Source organism: Anas acuta, chromosome 7 (genome assembly GCF_963932015.1).
Source record: "Anas acuta chromosome 7, bAnaAcu1.1, whole genome shotgun sequence".
Classification (NCBI taxonomy): Eukaryota; Metazoa; Chordata; class Aves; order Anseriformes; family Anatidae; genus Anas; species Anas acuta.
In genome coordinates, this window is record NC_088985.1 from 19445062 (window position 1) to 19470026 (window position 24965).

General features: G+C 41.7%; 2 protein-coding genes across 2 annotated transcripts; both read right to left on the reverse strand.

Annotated features, from left to right (window-relative positions):
* Nucleotides 1–2932: 2932 nt before the first annotated feature.
* Nucleotides 2933–13103, reverse strand: GDF2 (growth differentiation factor 2). Its single transcript, XM_068688474.1, has 2 exons — nucleotides 7852–13103; nucleotides 2933–6098 (listed from the first exon to the last, which is right to left on the reverse strand). Exons 1-2 carry the CDS (start codon nucleotides 8195–8197, stop codon nucleotides 5158–5160), a joined length of 1287 nt encoding a protein of 428 aa, XP_068544575.1. The 5' UTR covers nucleotides 8198–13103; the 3' UTR covers nucleotides 2933–5157.
* A 146-nt stretch (nucleotides 13104–13249) lies between these two features.
* GDF10 (growth differentiation factor 10) lies at nucleotides 13250–23786 on the reverse strand. The gene is made up of 3 exons (XM_068688473.1): nucleotides 22818–23786; nucleotides 17879–18786; nucleotides 13250–14292 (listed from the first exon to the last, which is right to left on the reverse strand). The coding sequence occupies exons 1-3, from the start codon at nucleotides 23080–23082 to the stop codon at nucleotides 14101–14103; spliced, it is 1365 nt and encodes a 454-aa protein (XP_068544574.1). The 5' UTR covers nucleotides 23083–23786; the 3' UTR covers nucleotides 13250–14100.
* Between the last annotated feature and the right edge of the window lie 1179 nt (nucleotides 23787–24965).

Consider the following 24965-nt stretch of genomic DNA (forward strand, 5'->3'; position numbering starts at 1 on the left):
ATTCTAGATAAGCAGAAAATTCAGGAGGGTTTCAGATAAATGTATTGCAGCTATCCAGCCTGAGCTAATTTAAGCACACAGTTTTGCATTTTTGGGAAGTAATTTGTCAACAAAAATAGGAAATAGATGTGCAGTCCTTGGAGAACTGGTGTATTGTGTGTTTGCACTATACTATCTGTATCCTGTAGATCCTACACTTCTAATGGACTTGTTTGTCCAGCATGATGAACCAAAACAGAGTTAACCGATACTAAGTAGTAAATATTAAATATATCATCAGGAGCCCTCCTATCCTTAATATTTGAAAAAGCGAGAACTCCAGTAAGGCCTTTATTTAACTACCAGGTACTGCAAACAGCTTCCACCAAACTCATTCCTATAAACTGTGCTGCTGATGCCTCTCCAGCTCTGAGGGCAGATGAAAGCCACCCTGCTGCAGGTGTCTACTTCACTGGCCTAAAATGAACATGCTCGGTATGTCCAGGCAGATGAGCCATTGCTGTCTTAAGCCATAGCGTTCGCCATAAAGAAGTATTTTCTCCACCACTACTCCAGAACTCCACCAGAAGTTTTGGTTCCCAAGGCCCAGACCGCCAGGTCATTGCTTGCTCAGCTCTTCTGGTGCACTGGGCCTGTGTCAGGACGTGTGAGGGCTACCAGCGGCACGGCAGGGCTCTGGCCAAAGCTAATGTCCTGGTGAGGGGACAGACTCATGGCGTCCCATTTTCCAGGGCTACACTGAGGCCTTTCTCCTGCGAAGCTTTCAGCTTACTTATGACTGACTATCCAGCATAAGCTTTGTGATCAGGTACAAAAGAGAAACAGGGCCAGCTTGGCATCAACAGGCCACACAACGGCTCTGAGGCAGCCTGGTGGCAGCAGTCAGCGCACAAATGGCAGCAGGGCAGTTGAGAGACGTGAAAAGAGCAGAAAAGGCTGTGTCCAGCCCAAAGGGAGACAGACTTTCCACAAAGACATTAGATTAATGCACCACAACATGGGGAATAACGAAAGGCCATGGCAGCCCAGAGCTGGTGCTGAGGCAGCGCGTGGGCCTCTCACAGCCTAAACATGGCACTGAGACAACGTGTGGGCCCCTCACAGCCCAGAGATGGCACTGAGACAGCACATGGGCCCTTCACAGCTCAGAGGTGGCACTGAGACAACGTGTGGATGGGACAGAAATTAGAGAACGTGAGGAACGCTGAAGAGGGCCCAAAAATGGCTCAAGGCATTTTGTAGGCCTCAGTCAGCGCCGGGGCCGCAGAGGAGATTTGCGTCTCAAGCACATCCAGCTCCACTCTCCTGCCCTGCAGACAAGCAAGAAGAGCTCTTTGACCACCTTGCTCGCCAGAGACTGAAGAAGGACCTGCCCTGGTCTTCTCTGTGCTAAACACGACAAATGGTAAGTTGGGGAGTTCAAATGGGTAGAGGGAGATGGTTAGCTCCAAGATGGCAGCTAGAGGGGAAGCAGAGCTTCTGTTACAGTGTTTGAGGACAGGACCTTCCTCACACAGATTGCTCGTTTACTACATGTTGTCTTTGCCAGATTGTTCTGTATGCCCTTCTGTACCTTTCCAGTCTTCCCTGCAGTAACAAACATCAATTCAATGCTGCATATGGGCAGCTACAGTGAGGTGTTAATACCTCCTAGAGTGCGGGCCTATGTGGACCTACATGTGCATGATTACTGTGACCAGGCACAGAGGGAGGCTGGAGGAGACCCAGCTGTGGTCTGGGAGATGTGTTAGAGCACAATCGTGTCTGAAATTATAAGCCTCCTTGAGAGAGAGTCTAAAACCTGTTAATCTGAATTTCAGGAGTTGCCAGTTCTGGGTTAACATTTCTGTTATGGTCAAGGATATTTCCAGCATAAAGGTATCTGAGCAGATGCCAGCTGACCACCTCCAGATTCCTATGAGGCTATTGTCTTTTAATCAGTAATCATGAAAATGGAGATCTTCTTGGCTTTTAGTGATCACTGGTGCTGTGTTGTTGTTAAGTGCTAAGTTGCATCTGCTGTTCTTCCGTGTTGAGACATGACACAGAGGATATTTTGCCTGCTGTGAACACAGAAAATGTGGGAAGATGTGTAAAAATAGCAAGTTTTATCTCCTGAACAGCTTCCACCAGCTCATCATTGTATCTATTAAGAATGGAGTACTGCTGTGCAGCCTTAAAATTGTCTGTGGCCGTCAGCTGGTGATTCTGATGTTAAAATGGCCGTTGTTACACAGCTAATGGGTCTGAATAAGAGGAGGTACTTCAGCCACGTGTTTATGTTAAGCAAGTATGATTTGTTTTTAACTGTACGTGTGCTGGACATTGCACAAGCCCCAGCCTGCTCCTCAGTAGCAGCAAGCTGCTGGTCAGTATCCACTGTTTGGTGGTGAGGGAGGCTTTTCTCAGTGTCTGATGGGGCCTGGCTTGATGCAGGTGGCTGGGTGCTTTGCCTGCTCATGCAACCTGTATATTTTCTAGTGCTTTTTGGCCACCAGACTGATTCTTTGCACCCCAAGGAAATTGAAAAGTGAACTTGGGCAATTGTTTAAAATCAAATGTTCAAAACTACATAAATTGGGCTGCTAAATTTACAATGTAAAACCAAACACCAATTTGACACATACTTCAGCCATGCTGTAGGTAGCATCTGTAGTCACGACTGGGTTCTCATTCCTTCTTGACCCTGATCATCACCCTGTGGAAAGATTCATGTTTCAATTTACTGCTATACCAACCAAAATGTTAAGCCTTTGGGAACGTGATCATTAGAGCTGGCTGGAGGAGGAATTTTTGTTGTTGTTGTTGTTGAAATACAAAAGAGACTTGTACTACAGTTTTGGGAAAAAGTCTATAGAGCTTCACTGGAATTCTGATAGCATAGCTAGGATCTGAATTTTTGAGCCAAAAAAAAAAAAAAAAAGGCTTTAGATATTTTTATGTTTATTTTTTATTCAAGTAAGTTTGGAAAACAAAGATTGATATTTGACTTCTGAGTGTGACAAAAAGAACAACTGATTGTAGAGAATTTCTCTCTGTGGGGACTGGTCTTTCTTCTTCCCTACTATTTCATTTTTTCATTTGATTATGGATGAAGTCCTGTGTTCGGTGAACTTGGAATTATAACAAGGACCTTGTGTTTAGATGACTTAAGAGCAGCACACAGTTGCAATTACCTTAACACATGGGTGAATAAGTTTTCTAATGTGTTCACACCACATACTTGTTTGGTGTTTGTTTTTTTTTTTTACTTTAAGAGGACAAGTTGTACAAAATATCATGAGCTTAGGAGACATCAACAAAACAAGGAGAGAATACAGGGGGGTCTGAAAGGAGTAAGACATAACAACTGTAAGATGACAGAAACCAGTGGGGAGTGGTAAAATGAGAGGATGTCACAGGAAACCTAAGAGTTTAATGACATGCATCTATGGATGGATGGAGTTTGCATGGACCCAGACCTCAGATCTGATCCAATTGCAGCCCAGTTCTAATGAAAAAGGCTATAAATCAGTCCCAGGATTCTGATGAATCGTGCTTTGTGCTCATGGTCTGTGATATAACCATCAGTTCTCGATGGAATTACAACCATCCTACTCACACTCACCTGCTATTTTCTCTGTATTAAGTTAACAATAGTAAATAAACTGCATATTAGATTTCAAGCTGAGCTGTTCGTGCCGAATGAATTCGTCTTGCCCAAAGGCTGCCTTAATTTAAAACATATGTATTCATTTAAATCATGTTGCTTCCATACATTAAGCTTCTGTTCAGACAATATTCAATATTTTGTACAGACATATAGTTTGGTATGAGTTTGAATCAAAAATGTTCTCTGATAGATTTATTTATTTATATTTTTTTTTTGGTGGAAGGTGGAGTGATAGAAATGAGGTGGACCATGAGAGCTTTGTACAGCACTTAAAACTAGCACCTGAAAACAACACAAGACACTGTATTTTCTTGCATGGGCAAAACCTTCACTAAAATCAAAGAAAGTTTTCTTTAATTGCAGGAAAGATGGGATTCTTTTTTAGTGAAAATACAAGTGAAGTCAGGAGGATCATTGTATAATAGTGTATTTATCTCATGCAATAGCATGTGTCCCAAAACATAGACAGGAATTCTCAATTAATCACATTTCTAAGGCATGAAAGAATTTTGTATGTAAAATAGAGTTTCTCCCAAGAAAAAAATAAAGAAAAGAAAAACAGTTTGGTGGCAGACTCCAAAAAAATTATTTAGACCCCTAAAAATGAGTTCTTTTCACAAGTGCTGAGCACTGCCAACCCCCACTGGTGTTAGGATACAGCTCCTAAGACTGGACATTGTTTGACTGCATGTTCTTGCAAAGAAATACTAAGAATATGCAGTAGGTCAAAGTGGCTCTTTATCTTTGTCCAGAGATAAGGGCTGCTGTTCCTCCTAGGAAACAGTGTCTTAGAAGCGGAAGGCTGTGCTTCTTATCATTCAAGTATGTGCCATAAAGGGGTAAAAATAGGGACATTGAGGATAAGAAAGATGAAACCGAGGCACCTGCTACCCACAGAAGGAAACTTGGGAATGAAACAAGATGGAGAGTCTCGTCTGCTTTGGAAATCGAAAAACTTCACTTAGAGGAGTAAATAATTTGTCTTAAAATGATCTGTAAAAGCCGTTGAGATTACTGACATGAGAAAAGGCTTGCAGAATTTTGACTCCTGACTTTACCATGCAGACCAAATTCAGTTCACTGAGTTTTACAAAAGTTGAAAATATCAGAGTTGGATGAAAGAATTGTATTTCTCTGTCTATTAAACATGTACAGGACATCCTCAATCCCATAGGCTGCTTTGAAGATGCTTTGGTTTGTGACCTGAACTGAACTGATTTAAGAGAAAAGTTCAAATAAGGTATTCAGATTACATCACTGTTAGAAATAATGCATGGTTCTTTCAATCTCACAAAACTTGAATTCATGATACATAATGCAGACTATTTACAGCGATTGTGATTTTTTAAATGCCAGCTTTCCTTCAAAAGAAGCGGCACCAACAGCCAGCCCAATGCTGTGCTCCAAACCTTGTTTGCAAGGATTTTCATACACATTACTAATGTACAGATTTACAGAGAGCAGAAGGAGGTGTATTCTTATTCTCAGAGCTCCTGCCTTGTATACTACCTGCAGCCACATTCTGCCACTTTCATCCCTTCATAGTTATATATCAACGTGGGCACCCCAGCATCATCCTTATAGAGAATGGAGATGGAATCCAATTTGGTTGGAACACAGCAGGCCTTAGAAGCTTTTTTCGGGTTTTGGAGGTGCACCAGAGTTTGGACAATAGCATGTTTTGTTGGGGTAACGTTATCTGTCAGAGGGAAGAAGCAACCTCCTTTGCACTCAAAAGCCTCGTAGTCTTTGGGAGCAATGATCCAGGAATCCCAGCCAATCTCCTCAAAGTTCACATGGAGGGAAGTTCTCCGGCAGTGGTTGGCTCCGATGCTTCTCTTGCTTCTGGAGGAGTGCCGGCGGGGTCCAGTGACGGCCTTTCCCTCTCCCGGTTCTTCTTCTTCAGACGAAGTGTTGTTCTTTCCTAATTTATTTAGTACACTTTCTTGTTCATGAACAATCATCTCCCGGAGCTCCACCCTGGTCTCTTTTGTCCTATTGCTGCGGTCATTGGAGAACACTATTAACAGGGGCAGATTTTTATTGTCAGGAGTAACACTGATATCCAGCTTCCCACAATTGAAACCACCCAGAGCCTTACTCTCAATAACAACCTCTAGCTTGTTTTTAGTCTTCATTTTGTCTGCCCTGACCCATCTTTTCACAGCGCTGGATACTTCAAACATCTCCCAGCCACACTCCTGGATATTGTGGGAAACGAGGAAAGATTTTGTGCTTTCTGGGTTTTCCCAGTGGTCTCCATCTAGAACATCATAAATGACCATGTTGCCTTCCAGTCTAGACAGAGACCCAACTTCCCTGTGACAGGAGATAAAAATTCTCAGTTCAGCTCTGGTGATTTCCTCATATCGTGGAATAGAGATGTTGAAGAGCAAGATGTGTTTCTGAAATGGATTTTCTTCTGCTGAAGCTAAAGAAACAACATCTGCAATAGGAAATTAAAAGACGTGGTTACAGTGCTTCTGACTGTCCAAATAACTTGCTTTTCAAAGATGCAGGATATATTTTGGGAGTGAAATAAGAACATGGTTACCTAGTAATAAAAAAAATAATCCTGTCTTCTGGCCAGGTTTCAGGAGCAGGGAGCAAAAAGCCAAAATGGAGGTCCCTGATGGTGGTGGTATTTTCGCTAAGATTTCATGGTCAGGTGAGTATGGGGAGGAGTGGAGGGATAGTATCAAGAGTCTGCCTAGAAGAAGGTGTGGGTGATGCTGGTCAATAGTAGGTGAGTAAATAAAGCACCTAAAGCGTCCAGATTTAGCATTTTCCTGAAGAGATTTTTACAGAAAGGATTCTCAAAAAAACAGTGGGAATTTACCACTGATCATCATGCAATGGGATGAACTGCTCCCCCAGTATGGGGAAGTATAGTACGTACTTGTCTCTTTCTAGAATTAATTGTGCTGAGGCTTTTGCCTCAGCTGTCTTCAGATAGCTTTGAAAGCAGCTTGGGTTACTGAGAGTTAGGGGAAATAGAAAAGCATTTGAAAAACCTGAATCGAAGCTTGAGGGTCTGTCTAATTTGGCGCTTGGTGATAAACAGCCTTTCATGTTTGGGTCTGTTCCAGGCTGGACTCACTGAGCTTGTGTGATATATCACAGCTTGTGTATATATCACACAAGCTCAGTGAGATATATGTATATATTTATTTATTTATTTTCCTGCAAATGTATGTGCAGTACCAGCAGTCTGCTGCCTTGGGAGGGGCAGATATTTGGCTGGAAGATCATACTGGTAATGTTTTAAAGTGATCACTGACTGATGTCTGTTTAATGGTCAATGTAAGATAATTACTCAAGCATCATTGAGTTTTAGGGTACTTTTAATTGGCTACTTTTGACACCTGGCTACTTTTTACACTTTTTCAGTGATCACCCTTTAAAGAAGTCTGAGAGGAGAGGGGGATGTGGGAATTGTAATCTAGCTGTCATACTGTTAAGGTTTCTTTCCATTTCAGGACTAGGGTCACTGATTTGAGGATTTGGAGATCTCTATAGTGCTGTTACCTGCATATGTCTATTTTGTATATAAACAGATTCTCCCTGTCTCATTTCTATCCCAAGAATTGCATTTACTTATAACTATTTTTTACTGCTTCTTTATGTAGAGCTTTCAAAAATCTATTTATTTTTACACAGATCTTGATCTTTTGTTGTTGTTGAGACAAGCTTGACTTCCACTTTCCCTGTAAATCTGCCTGCCTAACCCAGAATCTGTGGGGAGCAGTGCTGTTCCTTGCTTGGATCCATAGCAAATTTCTCAGCTGGCTACTGTGTTTTTAAGGATGACAGGAGCCTACCAGAAAGAAGAGCTTTATTGCATGGATATCTCAGTTATAGATGATCAAAAGTATTCTAACACAGAAGCTCAGTGACAAATCTCTAGCTTGGAGAAACATGGTTCATGTAAATGCTGTATTCAGGGCATTGACTCAGTTGATGCATTTGAGAAGAGAATATTGTACAATAAGAACATCAAAGAAGAAAACTTAAGGTAATGGTATTTTTTAAAGATGAATGAAATGATGGAGCAAGACTACAGTCCAAAATTTTAACCTGCTTAGTTTCTAAATAATCTGTGGACACTCAGTTTCCTCAGAAATTCAAAATAATCTGAGTAACTGTTGTCCATATAATTCTCCAAAAATTCTAGTCCACATATGCAGGACTTCTCCTACCTTCAGTACTGAAGCTCCTCACAATGTTGGATGCGGGGATGGAGGACTTGTCCGCAGTATATCTGTTGTATAAATCAATCATGAATTGTGGTGGTTCTTCCTTGGCCTTCACTTGTGAGGGGACCCTTGATAAATTCAAACTCCGTAGTAAATCCATCTTCATATTCTCCAGGAAAGATTTAAAGTCAAAATGGGTCTCCTCTTCCACTTCCCCAGGATCGTGAAAGGGTGCGTCAGACTTTCCCACAGCTGATAACTTGTCCCAGTTTTCCAAAGGCTTGCCTCTTGTCAGACAGGCAATGATATTGAAAACAGACAGTGCAGCTAATACTCCAAAATAATGCATTTCTTATATATTTACTTTCTGATGGAGAGACGAGAGGACAGGGGTATTTTAGCTGATTAAAAATGTTGTACTATTACAGACAGAGGAAAGGAGATGGAAGGCAAACAACTGGAATGCCCTTTGCAAATAACTTTCTTGTGTTCTTTTCGCAGTCTGCTTCAAACCCCAGCCTCTTGTCAGTTGTCAAGCAGATTGGTTGTACACTTGCCCTTATCTGAGTCATTGATGCCATGCTTCAGCTTCTGTTATCTAGCAAAGCTCTTAGTTAATGAAGATTCTGTAAACATCTGACAAACACATATGGCTGTTGGGAAGGACATTGTATATTGTAAAGAATCCACATTTCACTTAAAGGTCATCATTGCTTAATTACACTCTTTTTATCATTTCCTTTCCAACACAGACAGAAGCTTTCTTAGGGACGTGGAGGATTACACAGTTTTCATCAAGACTAGAAAACAGAGATCTAGAACAAAATTACTCTATTGGCTATTAGTAAATAACATCTCACAAATCTCTGTCATGGTCCCTTAACCTGCCATCAGAAAATCTCCAGTAATTTGATGGAGACCTATGATTCTGCAAGACATGATCTCATGGCAGTGCAAACAACCTTAAAACTTAATTCGTTTATCAGCCAAGAGCTATTATTTGTACACAGTGAAATATCTGTTTTGTGTCAAGTTTGCTTTGTGCTGTTTGCAGGCTTGTCCACTTGCAGTTTGATTCCTTTGGTAAATGGGAATTAATTATTGTTTTTATAGTATCTTACGTAATATATTTCTTAGATTCTTGATGGTCATTCCAGTCCCAGAGCAACCAGTCATTATTTCGGTGACCTCAGAATAAAGACAGAACTAGGCCTTCAAGGCTAGGCGGAAAGTAAGAGGTCTCTGTGAAGATTATCTATGCAGATAATGTTACCCATGAAAAGGAGTGGCCAAGAGAAAAATACAAGTTTGATGATATCATTTCTCATGATACAGAGGAAAATAAAAGGTGTATTTATAAGCAAAAATGGCACTTGTTATTTATCTGAATGAATCTCATTATCTAATCTAGTGATACATGTTCTGTCAATATTATTAACGCATCATTTTTAATAAGCACAGCTTAATCCACACTGCACATGTGCCACAAAGTCTGAATAGCACTAGGAGCTCTTACATTAAAAAAAAAATCGCAAAGATACAGACAAGATTTTGTCCTTTCTTCTCTAGATTTGTAGCAGGGCATACACGGTGTTTAAAGTGAGCCCAGACTTCTCAAATGCTCACTTTTGTATCTGTTCAGTTGACAACTGGGATCCGACAGTCTGGTAAACTGTGTTCCTAACCTGTAAAGTGAGAAAGGATTGCTTTGCACTGATGCTGTTCTCCTGAATTAGCAAGATTGTTATGTATCAGGTATCTTCTACCTGTGTGCAAGGGCCTGATGGCTTGTGTTTGGCTAAAGCATAACTTTTCAAGGGTCTCCAGAATATCTGAAGATATCAAAAACTGGAGTGTTTTGTTTTGTTTTGTTTTGTGTTTTTTTTTTTTTTGTTTGTTTGTTTGTTTTGTTTTGTTTTGTTTTGCTTTTTTTTTTTTTATTTGTAGCACTTTTTCCAGAAGACCATCACTCACACTTAAAAAAATTCCTGGTACTTCATTTATTGTTTCATTGTGTCTGCCTTCACCTTCTAGACACTCGTTCTTTCCTGCTGGCTTAAGGAGCCCCACAGTGCAGGCATTTCCCCCCTTTCAAAGTACTTGCACAGTGTAATCAAGTTACTTCTCAGTTTGCTGTCTTATAAAATAAACAGCTACAGAATATATTTTCCAGAACGTGTCTAAAAATGCACCGACTCTTCTTGTTTTCCCTGTGTCAGAATTTCAGTGCTTTTTTGAAAAGGTGAACCATGTGAGGCTACACATGGTTTTTCTAGTCCACCAGTACCACATGCAAAAATAAAATCTCATTTTCTTCTGGGGTTTGCTCCACTGTGCATCTTTTAAGGCTTTCATGTACCTCTTTTTACATAGTAGCATCACTGTGGATGCTCATATAATGCTATAAGACCATGACAACCACCAAAACTGTTTGAAAAGTCATGATTTTCAAGGATGCAATCTTCTGCTCAGTAGGAACAACCTCCATTTCTTGTGCCTAGGTACAAAGTTTTGCATCTGTCTACCTTGAAATGAGTTTTGATTATATAGAGTGCGGCTAAATCAAGATGTCTATACAAATACTCCTCTCCTAAACACTCCTATGCAGATGCTGTGGATGTTGTCATATACAGACTTCCAGTTCATATACGAAGATGTCACATAGTGTCAGGCCAAGTGTCATCTTTGCAGAAACTTTACAATGAACAGTTTCATTCAGTGACAATTGCTTTTGAAAGCTGCTCTTTGAGGTTTGGCAGTGAGACAGTTGTTAATTCATTTGATAAACAAATACATTTATATTGTCCAGTGGTTTCTTCTAATTGTGCTGCCTTGTGAAAGTGAAGTGAAACAGTCCAACAGTCCGCAAAAACCTAAGTGCATTCTATCTGTTGCTTTTACCTCTGACAATTAAATTGTGATCTCAAAGAATGAAATGAATTTTGGTTTAGAAAAAAATGTCCTTTAAACTTCGCTGACTAGTATCAGCTGTTTTCCTGTCTTATCTGTCTTTAATCATGCAATATTACTATATCCTCAATTCTGTCAGGATTAATTGTGGGATTATCTTGACCTGCTATTTTAAGTGTTTGTCAATAAAACTTTCTCAAGAAATTTTAACACTGAGTGGAATGGTTTATAGGATGGTCGTAGAGACCAAAAGGGCTGTTGGAGGAGAAGAACCAAGAGAGCAGTGATGGTGATGTTTTCCAACAGCAGCTGACTGCATTTGTGCCATTTTAAAAATAATTTAAAGTGTTTAATGCAAAGCTCCCTTTTCTGAAGGAAGTTTAGATGTCAAATACCAAAGACACAGAAAGTAATAGCCACTTCTATACAGATAGTGGTTAAGGCCTTGGGCACATTTGAGAATTGACCGATACAGCTAAACCAGAAAATGCCTTGTGAAAACATGGGTTTCTACTCGAAGTTACACTATTCCCCTAAATGAAACAAATTTTACTAATAAGAGAATTGTTTTGTTTGTATAGTAATTTTGGTTTGCCTGTGGTAAATTGCATAGTTATGCCAACAAACCTTTAAATGCATATTTGATCTTTCAAGGTTTTCTAGGTATCCTAAAGAGTAGTAGGAGTAGTGTTTTACCTTATATCCTATAGACCTTACAATAGATTGTAGGATGGTATCTCTATTTTGTAATTGCTTGCATGGCACATCTTGGAAAGCAAATTTGTACTCAGCGACTAACTCAAGATACAGAAAAGATTCCCAGAGGAGAACAAAATGCAAAAGACCATATCATAAATACACTACACTAATATGTCATTCTGTTCACAGCTGGTGCTAAATGGGATCAAGATGACCTACAAAAAAGGATAAATCTTCATGTAGAACAGAAATGGCAATGGCTTAACGTACTTTGGAAAGTGTTATGCTTAACGGCTGTTCTGTTGGAACAAATGATGGATTTCTGAGAAGTTTCTCATTTTTCTTTATGCATCAGCATTACTCTGTCAACATGAGTTGAGTGTCTCTTGATTTATAAAAACATAAGACCCTACATTTTTAATGGAGGTCTTTAACAACAATAGTATGCAAAGGTTTGTCCTGGTAGTATGCATGTAAATCCCTGTAATGCTTTTAGAGAAGAAATGCCTAGCAGGATCCATGACCTTTGGGCAATTGCTACAAGGTCTTAGAGATAACTACTTCTTAATGAGAGCTGTTGGGAGGAACTGGGAAGAACTGCTGATAGAGTAACCTTGCAGACACTCCCATGTACACAGAATCTTGGTTTGGTGTAGGTTAGCAGGAAGGGCCACATTTACACACCCCCTGTTGTCTGTTAATCTGCACCCCATGAATATGGAATATTTATGGTAGAAATTACCTAGCGCTTTAGCAGGAGAGGAGCCTTCCAGGTCAAGTCATTCATCTGAGGGTAGTGTGTGTTTTGTCCTTTCCATGAGCAATACAGCTCTAATAAGATAAGCTGGTACAGAAGGTTGGACTGTCCCTTGAGTGAGAAAGGCTCCACAGCTTGCTCTTTGTACTACCTCACAGACCTCAGAAGGTTGTTCTGCTCCTGCTCCGCTCAGGTGGTTGTACAGCAGGTGGGTGAAAGTGGAGCACATCATCAGCATGTCCTGGCACTCAGGGATGCAGAGGAAGAGAATTGACTGGCTCAGTAATGGAACAGCAGCTCTTAGAGGAGTGCTGCAGTTATAGGGGCTACAACAGATGCATCAGCAGAGGATTATGCAGGAGTTAGAGGGAAGCAGAGTTATTTCTGTTAAGACTTTTAATGGAACAACTGCCAAAGATTGTGTCCCATTTTGAAGTTCTCTGTTGGAAAGAGAATTTAATGAAAGTTCTGGAAAGACTTCAGAAAAGAGCCATGAGAAATTGTTTTGAGACTTGGAATAATAAGAAATCAAAGTACCTATTTAAATCTTAGCCAAAATGTAATTCGACCCTGCTCTATATACTAAAAATACACAGTGAAAGTATTTTGGATAATAGACAAAAGGGATCTAATAAAAATAGGTTACAGTAAAATCCAGTGAATTGAAGCTAAAGCTTAATAAATTCAGACTAGGATTAAGCCACTGCATTTGAACAAAGAGCACTAACTTTTGGAACAACTACTCATAGTCTAGTAGAGATAGTCCATTACTTGAAATTGTTAAAGCCAAATTTATGCAGTTTTTTCAAAGGTATTTCCAAGCTCAAAACAGAAGATCCATAATACATGGTACAGAAACTACTGAGCAAAAATCTTTGAACTGTGCTGTGCAGGAGGTCAGTGCAGATGATCAGAGTATTCCATTCATGCTATAATCTGTTGAAGCACATTATGACAAGCTTAACATGCATTTACATGTTTCCATCTAATTACCAGAATGTAGCAGAGTGGATTTATAGAAAGACAATTCAACTATTTTTAGATACTACTGTACCTTTAATTTATTAGCTTTTGTTAAAAGCATGTAACAATCTAGAGGATATAAAGTATAATTTACAAAAATATAAATCTTGGTTATTTTATTTTTAGTATTTCAACATATTACTATAAAGAAAGTGTTACTCAGAGCATATGTTTAACAACCTGAAATTATATCCAGCAAACCAAAATTGTGGGATACTATATATGTCTTTCGTAGAACAAATTATATATTAGGGAAGGGTAACCAAAAATGGCTGTATTATCATACTGTATATATGAAAGCTTATACAGTGCGCTATACTTGCATCCTGAAGAAAATATACATATTAAGCCCTTTATTACAGCATTTTTCATTATAAATATGCAGATTAAGAGAATGAGTGTTTTAGGCAAAAAGTTTCGATCTGTTTACAAAAGTGATATTCTAAAACAAGCCTGCCTTTGCAAATTCACTTCCCATCTCCTTGGTTAACTGAAGAGATAAAATAGTCAGTAAGAATAGTGTATAAAAACATATTTTAGTCCATTGATTATGGAAAACTTTACATTTAAATTTCTCACTAAATACCATGTTTCTTGGCTAGGTGGGTTAGGAAGATACTTGCAAAAGTACTGAACTCCTGGAAGGTAAATATACAAGACAGATGACAATTGTAAGACATATCCTTCCAGGTGAGCATGGGTATTGTTTTAACCTCTCCGCATGCTTTTTGTGGAGGAATTGCAGGGATTGTAGAGGAATTGTAGGCATCAACACAAGTGGATTCATCTCCCATTCACAACTTTCCCAGTGTGGTCAGGCAGGACGGGTAGGTAGGTCTTGTTAGAGATGTGTTTGTATGAACTTATCGGCAGGCACAGGTTTCCACCGACATATTGGGATATACCTTCAAAACAACGTTTTTGTTCTCATCTAAGAACAGGACACTGAGGGAGCTCATTTTGTCAGGAACACAGCAGGGCTCTGGGATGCCGGGAATGATTCCCACTGCTTTTACGATGCTCTGGATTGTAGCATGGTTTGATGGTCGGACAACCTGGAACAGAGAAGGAAATGGTTATTGCTTCACTGATAAGTAGCTGCTTTTCCAAAGCAGCTTGGGAAATGATACAATTCTGTTATTTGTCTTGAAAAATTTAATATATGTGATTGAGTCACAGGGCCATGCAACATAGCCATGTGCTCACATTTTCAGCTTTTCTGCAGAGGATGTATCCAAGTTTGTACTCCATATGCTGCTTTCATAAATACCAGAGGAGGGCACTGGTGGCACAGCCAACAGTCAATAGCTTAGAAAAAGAGAAATGTCCATGGCTGCACCTATTAAGTGCTGGAGACAGGCATGCAGGGAAAAGGGCTAAGGTGGGGCAGACTTCTCAGTTGCAAGATGTTCTCTCGTGTTCTTAACCTCTTATCTGACTGAGAAAATTGGCTCCTCTATTTCCAAAGTAAATATGTTCCAGTACTGTTGCTCTTCACATACACTAACCTGGAACTAGTTACTTTTTCCCTATACTAATTACTCTGGTTTAAAAGAGTGCTCCAGAAACAGCCTCAGCAAAGGGAAGTTGATCTAGAATAGACAAACATGCTCACAGAGCCTTTTCAGATCATAAGCCTTTGCAAACTAGTACTGTTACCTACAGTTTTGATAGTTTTCAACAGATTTGGTGTACATGGCATCTGGGGGACAACAAACAAAGACTTTGCAAAAATCAACATGGAAGCAGATACTTTAAGTGAAAAGAATTAGATTAAGTTAAGGAACAGTTGAAAGCTTTAATTTAAGTGACATCATTTGAGTCATTACAAGGATGGACTGTGAAATCACCTTTCTGCTTTGTTGTTTCAAGACAGCATCCATATCAAGACAGTCCCAAGAAATAACTGGTCTTGGAAAGAGCCTTTCTGTAATTAGCATGTGTTTACATAATTAGCAACAGTTTGCTCTCTTAGATTTCAAAGCTGTCCAAAACCAAACAGCAGTGAATTAGCCTTGAAGCTGTGGCTTGAAGTAGAAATAAGCTTCTATCCACATTGGCCATGGCTGCCAATCTGGACAGCAATAGAGACAGAAGTAGCCTTCATGTATATAAACAACTGCAGAGTTTAGAAATTCAAAGAACTGGAGCTTCTAGAATCTAACTCTTGCATTAACCTTTACAAAAAGCTCCTCAAGGAGTCCTAGCTCCCTTATTATAGTGTTACTTGAAAGTCACAGATCTTAATGGGCTACTGAAAGAATTTGTTGACCCCATGCCACAAATAACCACCACTGCCTTCAGTGCCAGTAGCTGTCTTGTAGAACTCCTTTTAATGAACCTGCAGAAGATCCTATTAGGACCTTCTCCGGCCATACAGCCTCTAGGATCTGCAGGGAACAAACAGATGTGGGCCAAGTCTAGTGAGAGCAGCTGTCACCCCTGAAACTAGTTAGAAACAATTCAGCTTGAGTAAATCAAGCTACCAAGACGACAGCACTAATTAGGTTTCTAATGCCTGCAAGCGTACACATTATGAGCAACAATGCTTAAAGAGAAAGCTGCTTATTATGGACTATTACTTGGTAGAAAATCTGGCTGCCTGAGCCCTACATCCACAGTGGAGCCAAGCAGCACACCCATCCCACATCCAGCCAAGCTCCAAATGTTCCAGCCCTTCTGGAAATCTGGCCCAAGTGCTTAGTGATCTTGGGTTAGGCTTCACATTGGCTTTTGTACCGATGTGCTAGAGTGGAAAGCTTGAAAGACCAAGATGAATGCCCGGTAGTGATGGTACTGGGCAAGCACTTGATGACTTAAATGCTGGCTACAAGTTAAATAAAGCAGGCTAGGTTCTGCTCTTTTTTAACCTCTAGGACAGTCCTAGATGGGGGAAATTCTGAACCTCAGAAAACAGGAGGGTGGTGATGTAGTTGAAAAACAAGTCTGAAATACTTCAGCTCACCTTCTTCCTGGTTTGTACCCCTTCTAAAGTCTGCTTTATCATGAATTTGCCCATTAGAAAACACCCTGTCACATCTTAATAAGCAGTACTTCTTAGCTTCGGGAAAGCTTTGTTTTCATTTCAAGAATGGAATTCAAACCTGAAACTCATAAATTGATTCTCTTAGGAGGATTAAAAATCGAGTATTCTGATTACTGTAGATCAGGGAGAAGGTTTGGACAAACACTGGTTTCTGATGTTTAATGTTACCAAAATAAACTTATTACACTGTTCCAGCTAGAAACATGTCCATCGTGTTTTGGTTCGGTTTCCTCTTCTGTCATACTAGTTTGCCCTCAGGAAGCCAGGTGTTTGTTTTTTTTTTTATTATTTATTTTGTATGTATGAACCATGCATCAGATTATGGCTGAGGACCCATATTCCCAGGCTGGGTTTTGCATTGGGTAAGTTAAATGGTCATGGTGCTGCATAATATCCTATACTACAACAGAGCAGTGAAATTGTATGTGAGCCTCTGCAAGCTCTAATTTTCACCAGATCATGTATGAGTTTGTGTACCTGGTTGAGCATTGCCCAGCAACACAAGAACATAGAGTCTGGGCAGATTTCTGCACCCCACCCTGAAATCCACATTTCTGCTGTTCCTGGACTTAAACTACTAGCCTGCGTATTCTCCCTTCCTGCAGTCATACTACTGATTTCAACACAAACACACCAGACTCCCTGTAGGGCAGATTCCTGTCTCAGATCTTTGATATTCTTTGTTGTAAACCACTATCAATTATTCATGGGCAGATTGACCATGTGCAAAATTGGCAGTTCAATGAATAATCAGACCATTTGTAGGTAGAAACGTAAAATTATTAGTTTTTGAACATGCACATTATGCAGTGCTTTGAACCTCCTTCCCCCTTTATCTGAAAGCCCTGTAAAATGAGAGAACTTTTGTGTTTTATAGAATTGCCAAAATCTCTACTTTTTGCCAAAGGGCAAGTGAATTGGGAGTAGGCCAAATCAGAATTCCACTAGAATTCAAAAACTCTTTGCCTCTTTATTAGGAAATTTCACACTGCTTCTTGAGGAGGAATTCAAAACACCAAAGTCAGAGTGTTACAGACAGCTATTTGGCATTTTCAGCCACATATGGAAAAGAAACTTTTTTCTAGTTTGAGCAGAATTTTCTCAATTTTAAGACTTTGACAAATTAAAGAAGCACCAGAGAACTTTGAGACAAATATAAGTGTAAATAGCATTCCTCTTCTCAAGGTGACAGGCAGTTTCTTAAAGTATGTGTCACTACTCTGCATTTTTTTCCTAAGGTATTACCAGTAGAATTCAGAAATACTCTGATAGAGTAACCTGTTTTATTAGTTTTAATACTGACTACTTCTGCTGCCACACAGGAGTAGTTTGATTCTTCAGTGTGCATAACCATATTTTAATGAACTGTGCAAGTCTGTTGTGGTTTCAAGATATAAAATAAGGATTCCTAGAAGTTATTTTACCTGAGACATTTTTCTTATAAAGTTGTTAAAAAACAATATTGCTTTTTTTCCCCATCTAAACAAAGTATGGTGAGATGGTAAAAGTCTAAAGGTAAAAATCTAGCTAATGAAGTAGTTGGAAAGGCAGAGCAGTACTATTTGCAAGCTAACAAGAGTGAAAAGGTGTACTACCTTAGGCATTGGAAATTCACATGTCCCTGCACAATAGTAGGCATCAAATGATTTGGGAGATATGATCCATTCATTCCAGCCAATGTCTGCAAAGTCAACTTTCATATATCTTCTTGAACAAATCCGTGGCTCATTCCATTGTTTTCGCCTTGCCTTCTTCATTGTTTTCTCATCAAAATTTAGCATCTGAGACTTTGCAAGTGTTTCTGTGTTTTCTTGCCCTTTTCTCCTTCGGTCTTTGCGTGAGCCTTTTGGTTTCAAGGACTTATAGGCATTTTCCCATATGTCATGTTTGTTGTATTTGTTGTTGTTATACTCTACCTCTGGCAACTCATTGTTCTGAATAGAGCTAGAGAGGTACGTGTCCCTTCTCACTCGGGTATCAGTAGAAGCATTAGGCGAAAGATTTTGGTCCCCATCACTGGAGGGAAATGGGTCATAACGTTGTAGGGTGACTGCCACACTGTTGGGTTCAGAGATTGCAAGGTCATTGGCATAAACCAGAATATAAGGCAAATGGCTGGTGACCTGTTCAGGGAAGCCTTGGTGCTTCTCCCCAGAATCAAGCTCAGCACAGAGGATGAGCTCCGCAGCCTGTTTTGATTCTTTTATGATGTGTGAAATGTCCTTTGCATGCCAAGCACCTCGCCTTTGAATAAACACGGTGATGTTCCCTTTCACTAGTCTATAGGCAGAATTCTGGGGGATGGTTTGGAAAATGAGGTTGAGACGCAGGATGGGAGGCAGGTGAAGGAGTCGGCAGGATGAGTTCTTGGACCGCTTACAAAACAATTCCCGGTGCCGAGGGCGTTTGTCAGCATAGAAGTGAAATGTGGCAGCAAGGATCATCTCTGAATCCTGCATGGATGTCAGGTTGAAGCAGTACAGCGGCTTCTGGGCCAAGAACTCTGCAAGAGAACGAGGAAAACATGGATAAATATGAAAAAAATGGTAGTCAAACCACTTATTCCAGAAAGCACATTAGCAAAGTTTGTTTTTTGCTTACTCACTTTAAACCAAGGGACTCCAACAAGGTGACTCCAACAAGGGAGCTTGTTGGAGTCACTTCAGCTTAAAACTGTAGTGAACGAGAAGAGGAAAAAACCCTAGCAATATTTAGCAGCAATATTAGATTTCAGAGGTGAAGAGAAGCACTATTTATACCATTATTCACTGATCAATAAGATCTCAAGGAAAAAAAAAAAATACAACCATCTGAGGAACATACTGCTCTCTTTAAGCTCAGACTGGTACTAACAATGCTTTAAGGGACTAGAATGGGTAACCACTACATTGGTGCTTGCTGCCTTCCAGTTCAGAGGTATGCTAGCCAGAGCCATCATTTGGATAAAACCACAGCATGTTAGGATGTTCATCAATACCAGGACCACAGATATAGTCTGAAGTACTGAAATTCAAATAGGCAATTTCCATCCACACCATCTGTATTTCTTCTCCTCATGCAGAGGAGTGGAGAAGTCTGTCCTGATACCCCTGTAACATTTCCATAGGTGGCAGAGCAGCTGACAATGTTCTGTGATGACAGCCTGTTTGTTTCAGTCAGTTCAGGACAGGATTCCTATCAGTAAACTTTTCAGTCAATTGTAGTTGGATTCACAGGTGCTCAGACTACAAAAAAAGTTGAGTTCAAATTCTACTAAAATCTTTGGAGTAGTACACTGCCAGCACTATCTGTTCTATACTGAGAACTTGAATGTATGCATCACTTGGATAAAAGTGTTTCAAACACCAGAGGTCCCAGGGTTTCTGATGAGAAGAGAATTTGGAATGAGAACTCAAAGAAAGGGAATTTTAGTTTTTCTGAATTGCTAATTTTTGCATTCCAAAGTGAAAGAAATCCTTCAAAGTCAACATTCTTTGTAGAAAGAGTGAATCAATAGCTACTGAAAATCCAGAACCCTGGAAGTGTGGGCTTCTTAGGAATTGAGGAAGCCTGAGTTTTGGATGGAGTGCAGCCATATTTATTGTAATTCAACAGATTGCTCATGCTTTTACCAACCTGTCAGCCAAGAATTGTTATGTTTTCCAGGCCTACTCTGAATTAAGCTGTACTAGCTGCATGCATTAAAGCTATGAATATTTTACTGACTGTATCTACCTCTGATCACTCCAGGCAACTTCAAGTTCAAAGTACAGGCAAGATGTATGGAGGGTGCATGCAAGAGATGGGTATAGAAAAAACAGACAAGTGACCAAGGAAAGAACATTTGCTGTTAGTAGGCAAGCCACCTACTAGGAGAATATTGATTGCAGTAAGTGAAGATTAGCAATGCAGATTTACTGATAACACACTTGTGTGAAAACCAATATGCAAAAAAACCTAGTTTAAAATATTTTAAGCTATGAAATTATGTTAAAACAACTGAAAGCCTCTAGAGGCCAGAATTATAGTTCCTGAGAAATCTTAATTCGCTTTTCTTGCACATAAGCATTATGGTACTGTCTTAATTAAACTGCTGCTATTTTCCACTCTTCACTGAGGCCTGGGCTTCATTTGGAGGATGGGTGGCATTCAGTGAAAGAGCCTGAGCTGTAAGAGGCAGTTTTTGCAGGAGGGTTTCATGGCTTAGAAAGCTGCTTGCTGCCATGAAGACCAATCCCCTTATCTCAGGTATCTAGATGAAGTTGGACAATAACTTGTTATTTCACATTTGGTTACAAACTGCACTCCAAAACCACTTATGACTTGACTGTGCAGCTAGCTTTGGTCAATTGGTGCCATTTTCTAAAGCTACAAAGTTCCCTGAAAACAAGAAAAAGCCTATGAACTAATTTGCATTGAACTAAGGGAAAACTTGAACTGTGTGTCCATCTCTCAGCTCCTTCCCAGAGGAATAACCAGCTCCTGGGAACACAGGTGGAGGTGAGAGGCAATCAGATGTTTGGGAAGCATTCTTCCTGAAGTTATTGGTACTGCTAGAGAAACATTAAGTTATATTTGGAACACATGCAAAAATCATATGCTATATAGCAATTACTTCACATTAATATCTAATGCTTTTCCATATTCAGCAACCCCAGTCAACATCACCCATATCCTGTAAGAGATGTGTGGTTTCTCAGGGCTGTGGTAATACAACTGTGTAATTGAGGAGACTGCAGTGGCACATCTGATAAAGGAGCAACGTCAACCCAAAATCCAGTGAGAGCCCTCATCTTGACAACCCTATCTTGAACACTGATGCTAGAATGTGCCCAACGAGCTTTAAGTTGCAGTGCAGGAACAGAGGGTTACAGGTTTTCTGAAGGGTACCTTTTTCAAATGAAGTAAATCTATTGCTTGGGATAACAAGAGGAAAGTTATTGTAGGTGTAGTCTTTTGTCTAGATAAGATCAGAAGTGTCATCTGTATTTCATAGAGAACAGATGTCCCCCATATCGCATTAGAAGACTGTGCTGATTTCTTCTCTCAGAAGAATACTAGAATTTCTTTGAGGAGGTAAAGGAAACACTCTGCAAAGTGAGCTTCTCCCCACCCTTGGTCTTATGTCATTCCATGGTTGATTTCAGACTGCTCATCACTAGGTTGATGAATCACAAAGAAGTAACATTTATTGTCATGAAAAGCATTGCAGGGGAGCTTTGGCTTTCATGCCACATTACTGGGGAGAGAGGAGATCCCACAGAGAAGGGATATGGACAGACTACAGGAAACAGGAGGTTTGGACACTGGTGTGCATGACCCTGGGCAAGTTACCATGCAAGCATCTCTCTCTGCCTTAGTTTTGTGATCTGACAGATGAGCAAAATACCAGTGTGCAGTATATGTAAGTAGGAAGCACTATTCTGGTGTTTTAAAACTGAATTTAACCACTTGGATGCAACTTGCTTGTTGAGCAGAATAGCTAAATAAGAAGAATATGAAAGTGCAAGAGTTGTGCCACCAAATGGGGCTTGTGGCCCAGGGCCTTATTTGGGTAGCAGGCAGCATCAGCTGCTCAGTTCACTGCGAAGGAAGAGCAGTAGTAGGCAGTCACAGAGCAACCATCCACCATGGCAGCTCCTTCCTAACCCCGTTAGTTAGTGGCTGCCTACTGGTGTAGCGCATAGAGATTTCCATCCCAAATGGCTGCAGTTGCTTACATCCTAACTCCTAGGGGGCTGTGTGTTTTAACAGCCACAGCCCTCTGTGGGATCTCTTCCTAGCAGGAGGACTTGTAATATTGCATCTGACATAGGAAAGATTTAATTTGTGCATTACAGATAAGAGTTACTATGTGATATTCTAGTAACCACTCACTACTAATTCAGAGGTGCCTATAAAATCAGCACTTAAGTGTAACAAGTGCTGTTCTGGAAGCTGGTCTAATTCTCGTTTCAGAAGTACAATGCTAGCTATAACCTGTAAGAGCTAACCAAAGAAGGAAGAGACATTTTCCAGAAACGTTATTTTAAGTATCCTTGGCAAAGGATAACAAACATAAAGAGCATTAACTGAGCAAACAACTGATATTAAAGAGAGACAGTGACAACGTAAGCATAGTTGCTCCCCGGTAAGCGCTGCTGCGCCCTCGTAACGAAGCCAAGCAGAGCTGGGGAGCAGGAGGCAAAACGGGAGAGAGCCCCTCGGTTTCTCGGGGCCCGGCAGCGCAGCGAGCTCAGTGCCCCAGCTGCCAGCGGTCCTGCGGACGGCACCACTCCTGCACAGGAGCCGCGGGGAAGGTTTTGGGCCCCGGGAGAGGTTTTGTCCCCCCGGGGTTAGCGCAGGTCCTCCCCGCAGTGCCCCGGGCACCACCGGTGTGCTCGCCCCTAGCAGCGGCAGCTCGCCGGGGGGACCCCCTCGGGGCAGATGCTTTCGGTGGAGGGCAGGGAGCGGCGACACCCGGCTGGGGGGCACCGAGGGACCCCGGGACTCGTGCGGGCGGCACCGTGAAGCCCCCCGCAGCCCCCGGGTAGGCTCCCCCCAAGCCCCTCTTACCTGGCTTGGCTTTGAAGCTGCGCACCGTGTTGCCGTCCCCGGGCCGGCTCCTGTGCCGGTTGTACTTCTCGTAGAGCTTAAGCATGTGGACAGCGACCATGTCCTGGGCGAGGCCGCCCAGCGCGGGGGGCGGCGGCGGGGAGCCCCCGCGGGGGGCTCTGCCGGCGGGGCAGGCGGGGGGCCAGCCGGCGGCGCTTCCCCCGGCGGCGGGGGGAAGGCGCAGGGCCCAGAGCAGGAGGCAGCAGCAGGTCAGGCGGCCGGCCATCGGGGGCTGCTGCTGCGGGCCGGCGGGGACCGAGCCGCTGTGTCCCGGGGCGGGGGGGGGCGGCCCCCCGCTGTTAAAGCCGCTGCCGAGCCAATCCCCGGGGCTTGGGGCTGGGGGGGGCCGGGGAGCCCTCGGGAGGGGCCGCCGCGATCCTGGTGAGCGGCTCGGCCCCGCTCTTTTAAGCGAAGCGGGGCGAGGCCCCCCGCAATTAGCGGCCGGGCGCTGATTGGAGACGCGCGGCCCGCCGGGGGCACGGCGAGCGGCGGGGAAATCGCGCCCCGAGGCGGAGAGCGGACGGCGGTGGGTGGAAAGGAGGAAGGGAGAAGAGGAGAAGGGAGGAAGGGCCCCGCTGGAACCGCGATGGCTTCCCGGGGGCCGGGGAAAAAGGCAAATCCCCGGCAAGAGCCAGCGCGAAGCAGCCGGAGCGCAGCGGGGCACTGCTCGCTCCGGGCGGGCGCTCACGCAGTTGGGCGCAGGGGGCTGCGCCTGGGCAAACTTTCCTCGCTGGGCCGTTTCCACGGGGGTTGTGAAGGAGGAGAGCACCCGGGCGAAGTTCTGTAGGGCTGCCACGGCTTAGGTCGGAGGGCGGCGATTCAGGCGTGGATGGTGCGCGGTGTGCTCATCCATCAGGTGACAGCAGCTCGGAGCCAGGCTTAGAGTCACCCAGCGGGCGCAGCAGCCGTCCTCGGGCAGGCAGCCTCCGAGGGAGAGGGCTGTATTCCTAGGGAGTTCGTTCATTCCGCCTCTTTTTAAGTCTTGTCCTCCGGTAGCCAAGACAGTTACTTTTCTTGGAGAGTATACAATGCAATAATTGAAAAATTGTTGGAAAAAGCTACTGTTGCTGTGTATAACACAACTCTTTTGTGATTTTTTTTTTTAACCTTGGATGTCAAATCTGAGCAGATACTATTGAAAGCCTCTGAACCACAAGTTTGTAGCTTTTGGATCCTTGCAAAGAAAGGTTCGATTCATTTTTAAAATTAGCACCAGGCCACATCTCTCTGTGCCCCTTGAACGTCTGAAATGACCAATTTGCAAATACAAATTTGTCCAAATGTACGTTGCTAAAATATCAAACTTCCCATTAATTACTCTTTGCTTATAAATAAGCCAAACCATCCTTTGATGCTTTTTTTTTTTTTTTTTTTTTTTTTTTTTTTTTTTTTTTTTCTCCATGGTAGCATGCTCATGACCTCCACTGGGGGTGTGAGCGAACCTTTTGTTGTTTGTGGTTTTTGTCTGTACTGTTTCTATACAATCAAGGTCCTGTGAAAAGGAGGAAGAGGCAGCAGGAGGTAGGAACAAGCTGGGCTATTTTGGACCAATGTCCCATTAAAACGTTCTCTCTCTCCTTAACTCACTCCAAACTCCTATTCAGGCATACACTTTGTATCAGTCTTTAACCTGCACTAAAACCTGTAGGACACTGATACTTTGACATTGTTGGGAAAGAATTAAAGAATCAACCAGGGATGGCTAATATTTCTTGCCTTATTTTATTGCAGAACAGCAGGAATTCTAAGTCTTTAAAGCTCTGGTACTTTGACTCTTTTATGCAGTTGAGATGATGAAATAAAAATGTGTTTGGTAAAGGAATTCAAATTAGCACTGGGTCACATAATTCCCCTGTTCTGAATATGGCCAATCAATGGCATCTCTAAGGCATCTAGAGGCAAGAGCTATGCAATTTCTGCTCATGCAGAATAATATTCCTAGCGTGGAAATTTCTGCTAATTAAAGCTCTTGCCAAGTAGAGTCTTTTCTTTTTTTCTTTTTTTTTTTTTTTCTTTTTTTCTTTTTCTTTTTTTTTTCTTTTTCTTCTTAAATAGCTCAAGTCAAAGCTTTGCAAGCCAGGACTTGGAGAAAGTTTCCCTGTAGTTAGA

Excerpts from the sequence above, each read along its gene's own strand:
- GDF2 (XM_068688474.1), bottom strand. The coding sequence starts at position 8,197 with ATGCATTATTTTGGAGTATTAGCTGCACTGTCTGTTTTCAATATCATT. Across the intron at positions 6,099-7,851 it reads GAGGAGCTTCAGTACTGAAG|ATGTTGTTTCTTTAGCTTCA; the intron begins GTAGGAGAAGTC and ends TTCCTATTGCAG.
- GDF10 (XM_068688473.1), bottom strand. The coding sequence starts at position 23,082 with ATGGCCGGCCGCCTGACCTGCTGCTGCCTCCTGCTCTGGGCCCTGCGC. Across the intron at positions 18,787-22,817 it reads CAGCTTCAAAGCCAAGCCAG|AGTTCTTGGCCCAGAAGCCG; the intron begins GTAAGAGGGGCT and ends GTTCTCTTGCAG. Across the intron at positions 14,293-17,878 it reads GTGAATTTCCAATGCCTAAG|GTTGTCCGACCATCAAACCA; the intron begins GTAGTACACCTT and ends TCTCTGTTCCAG.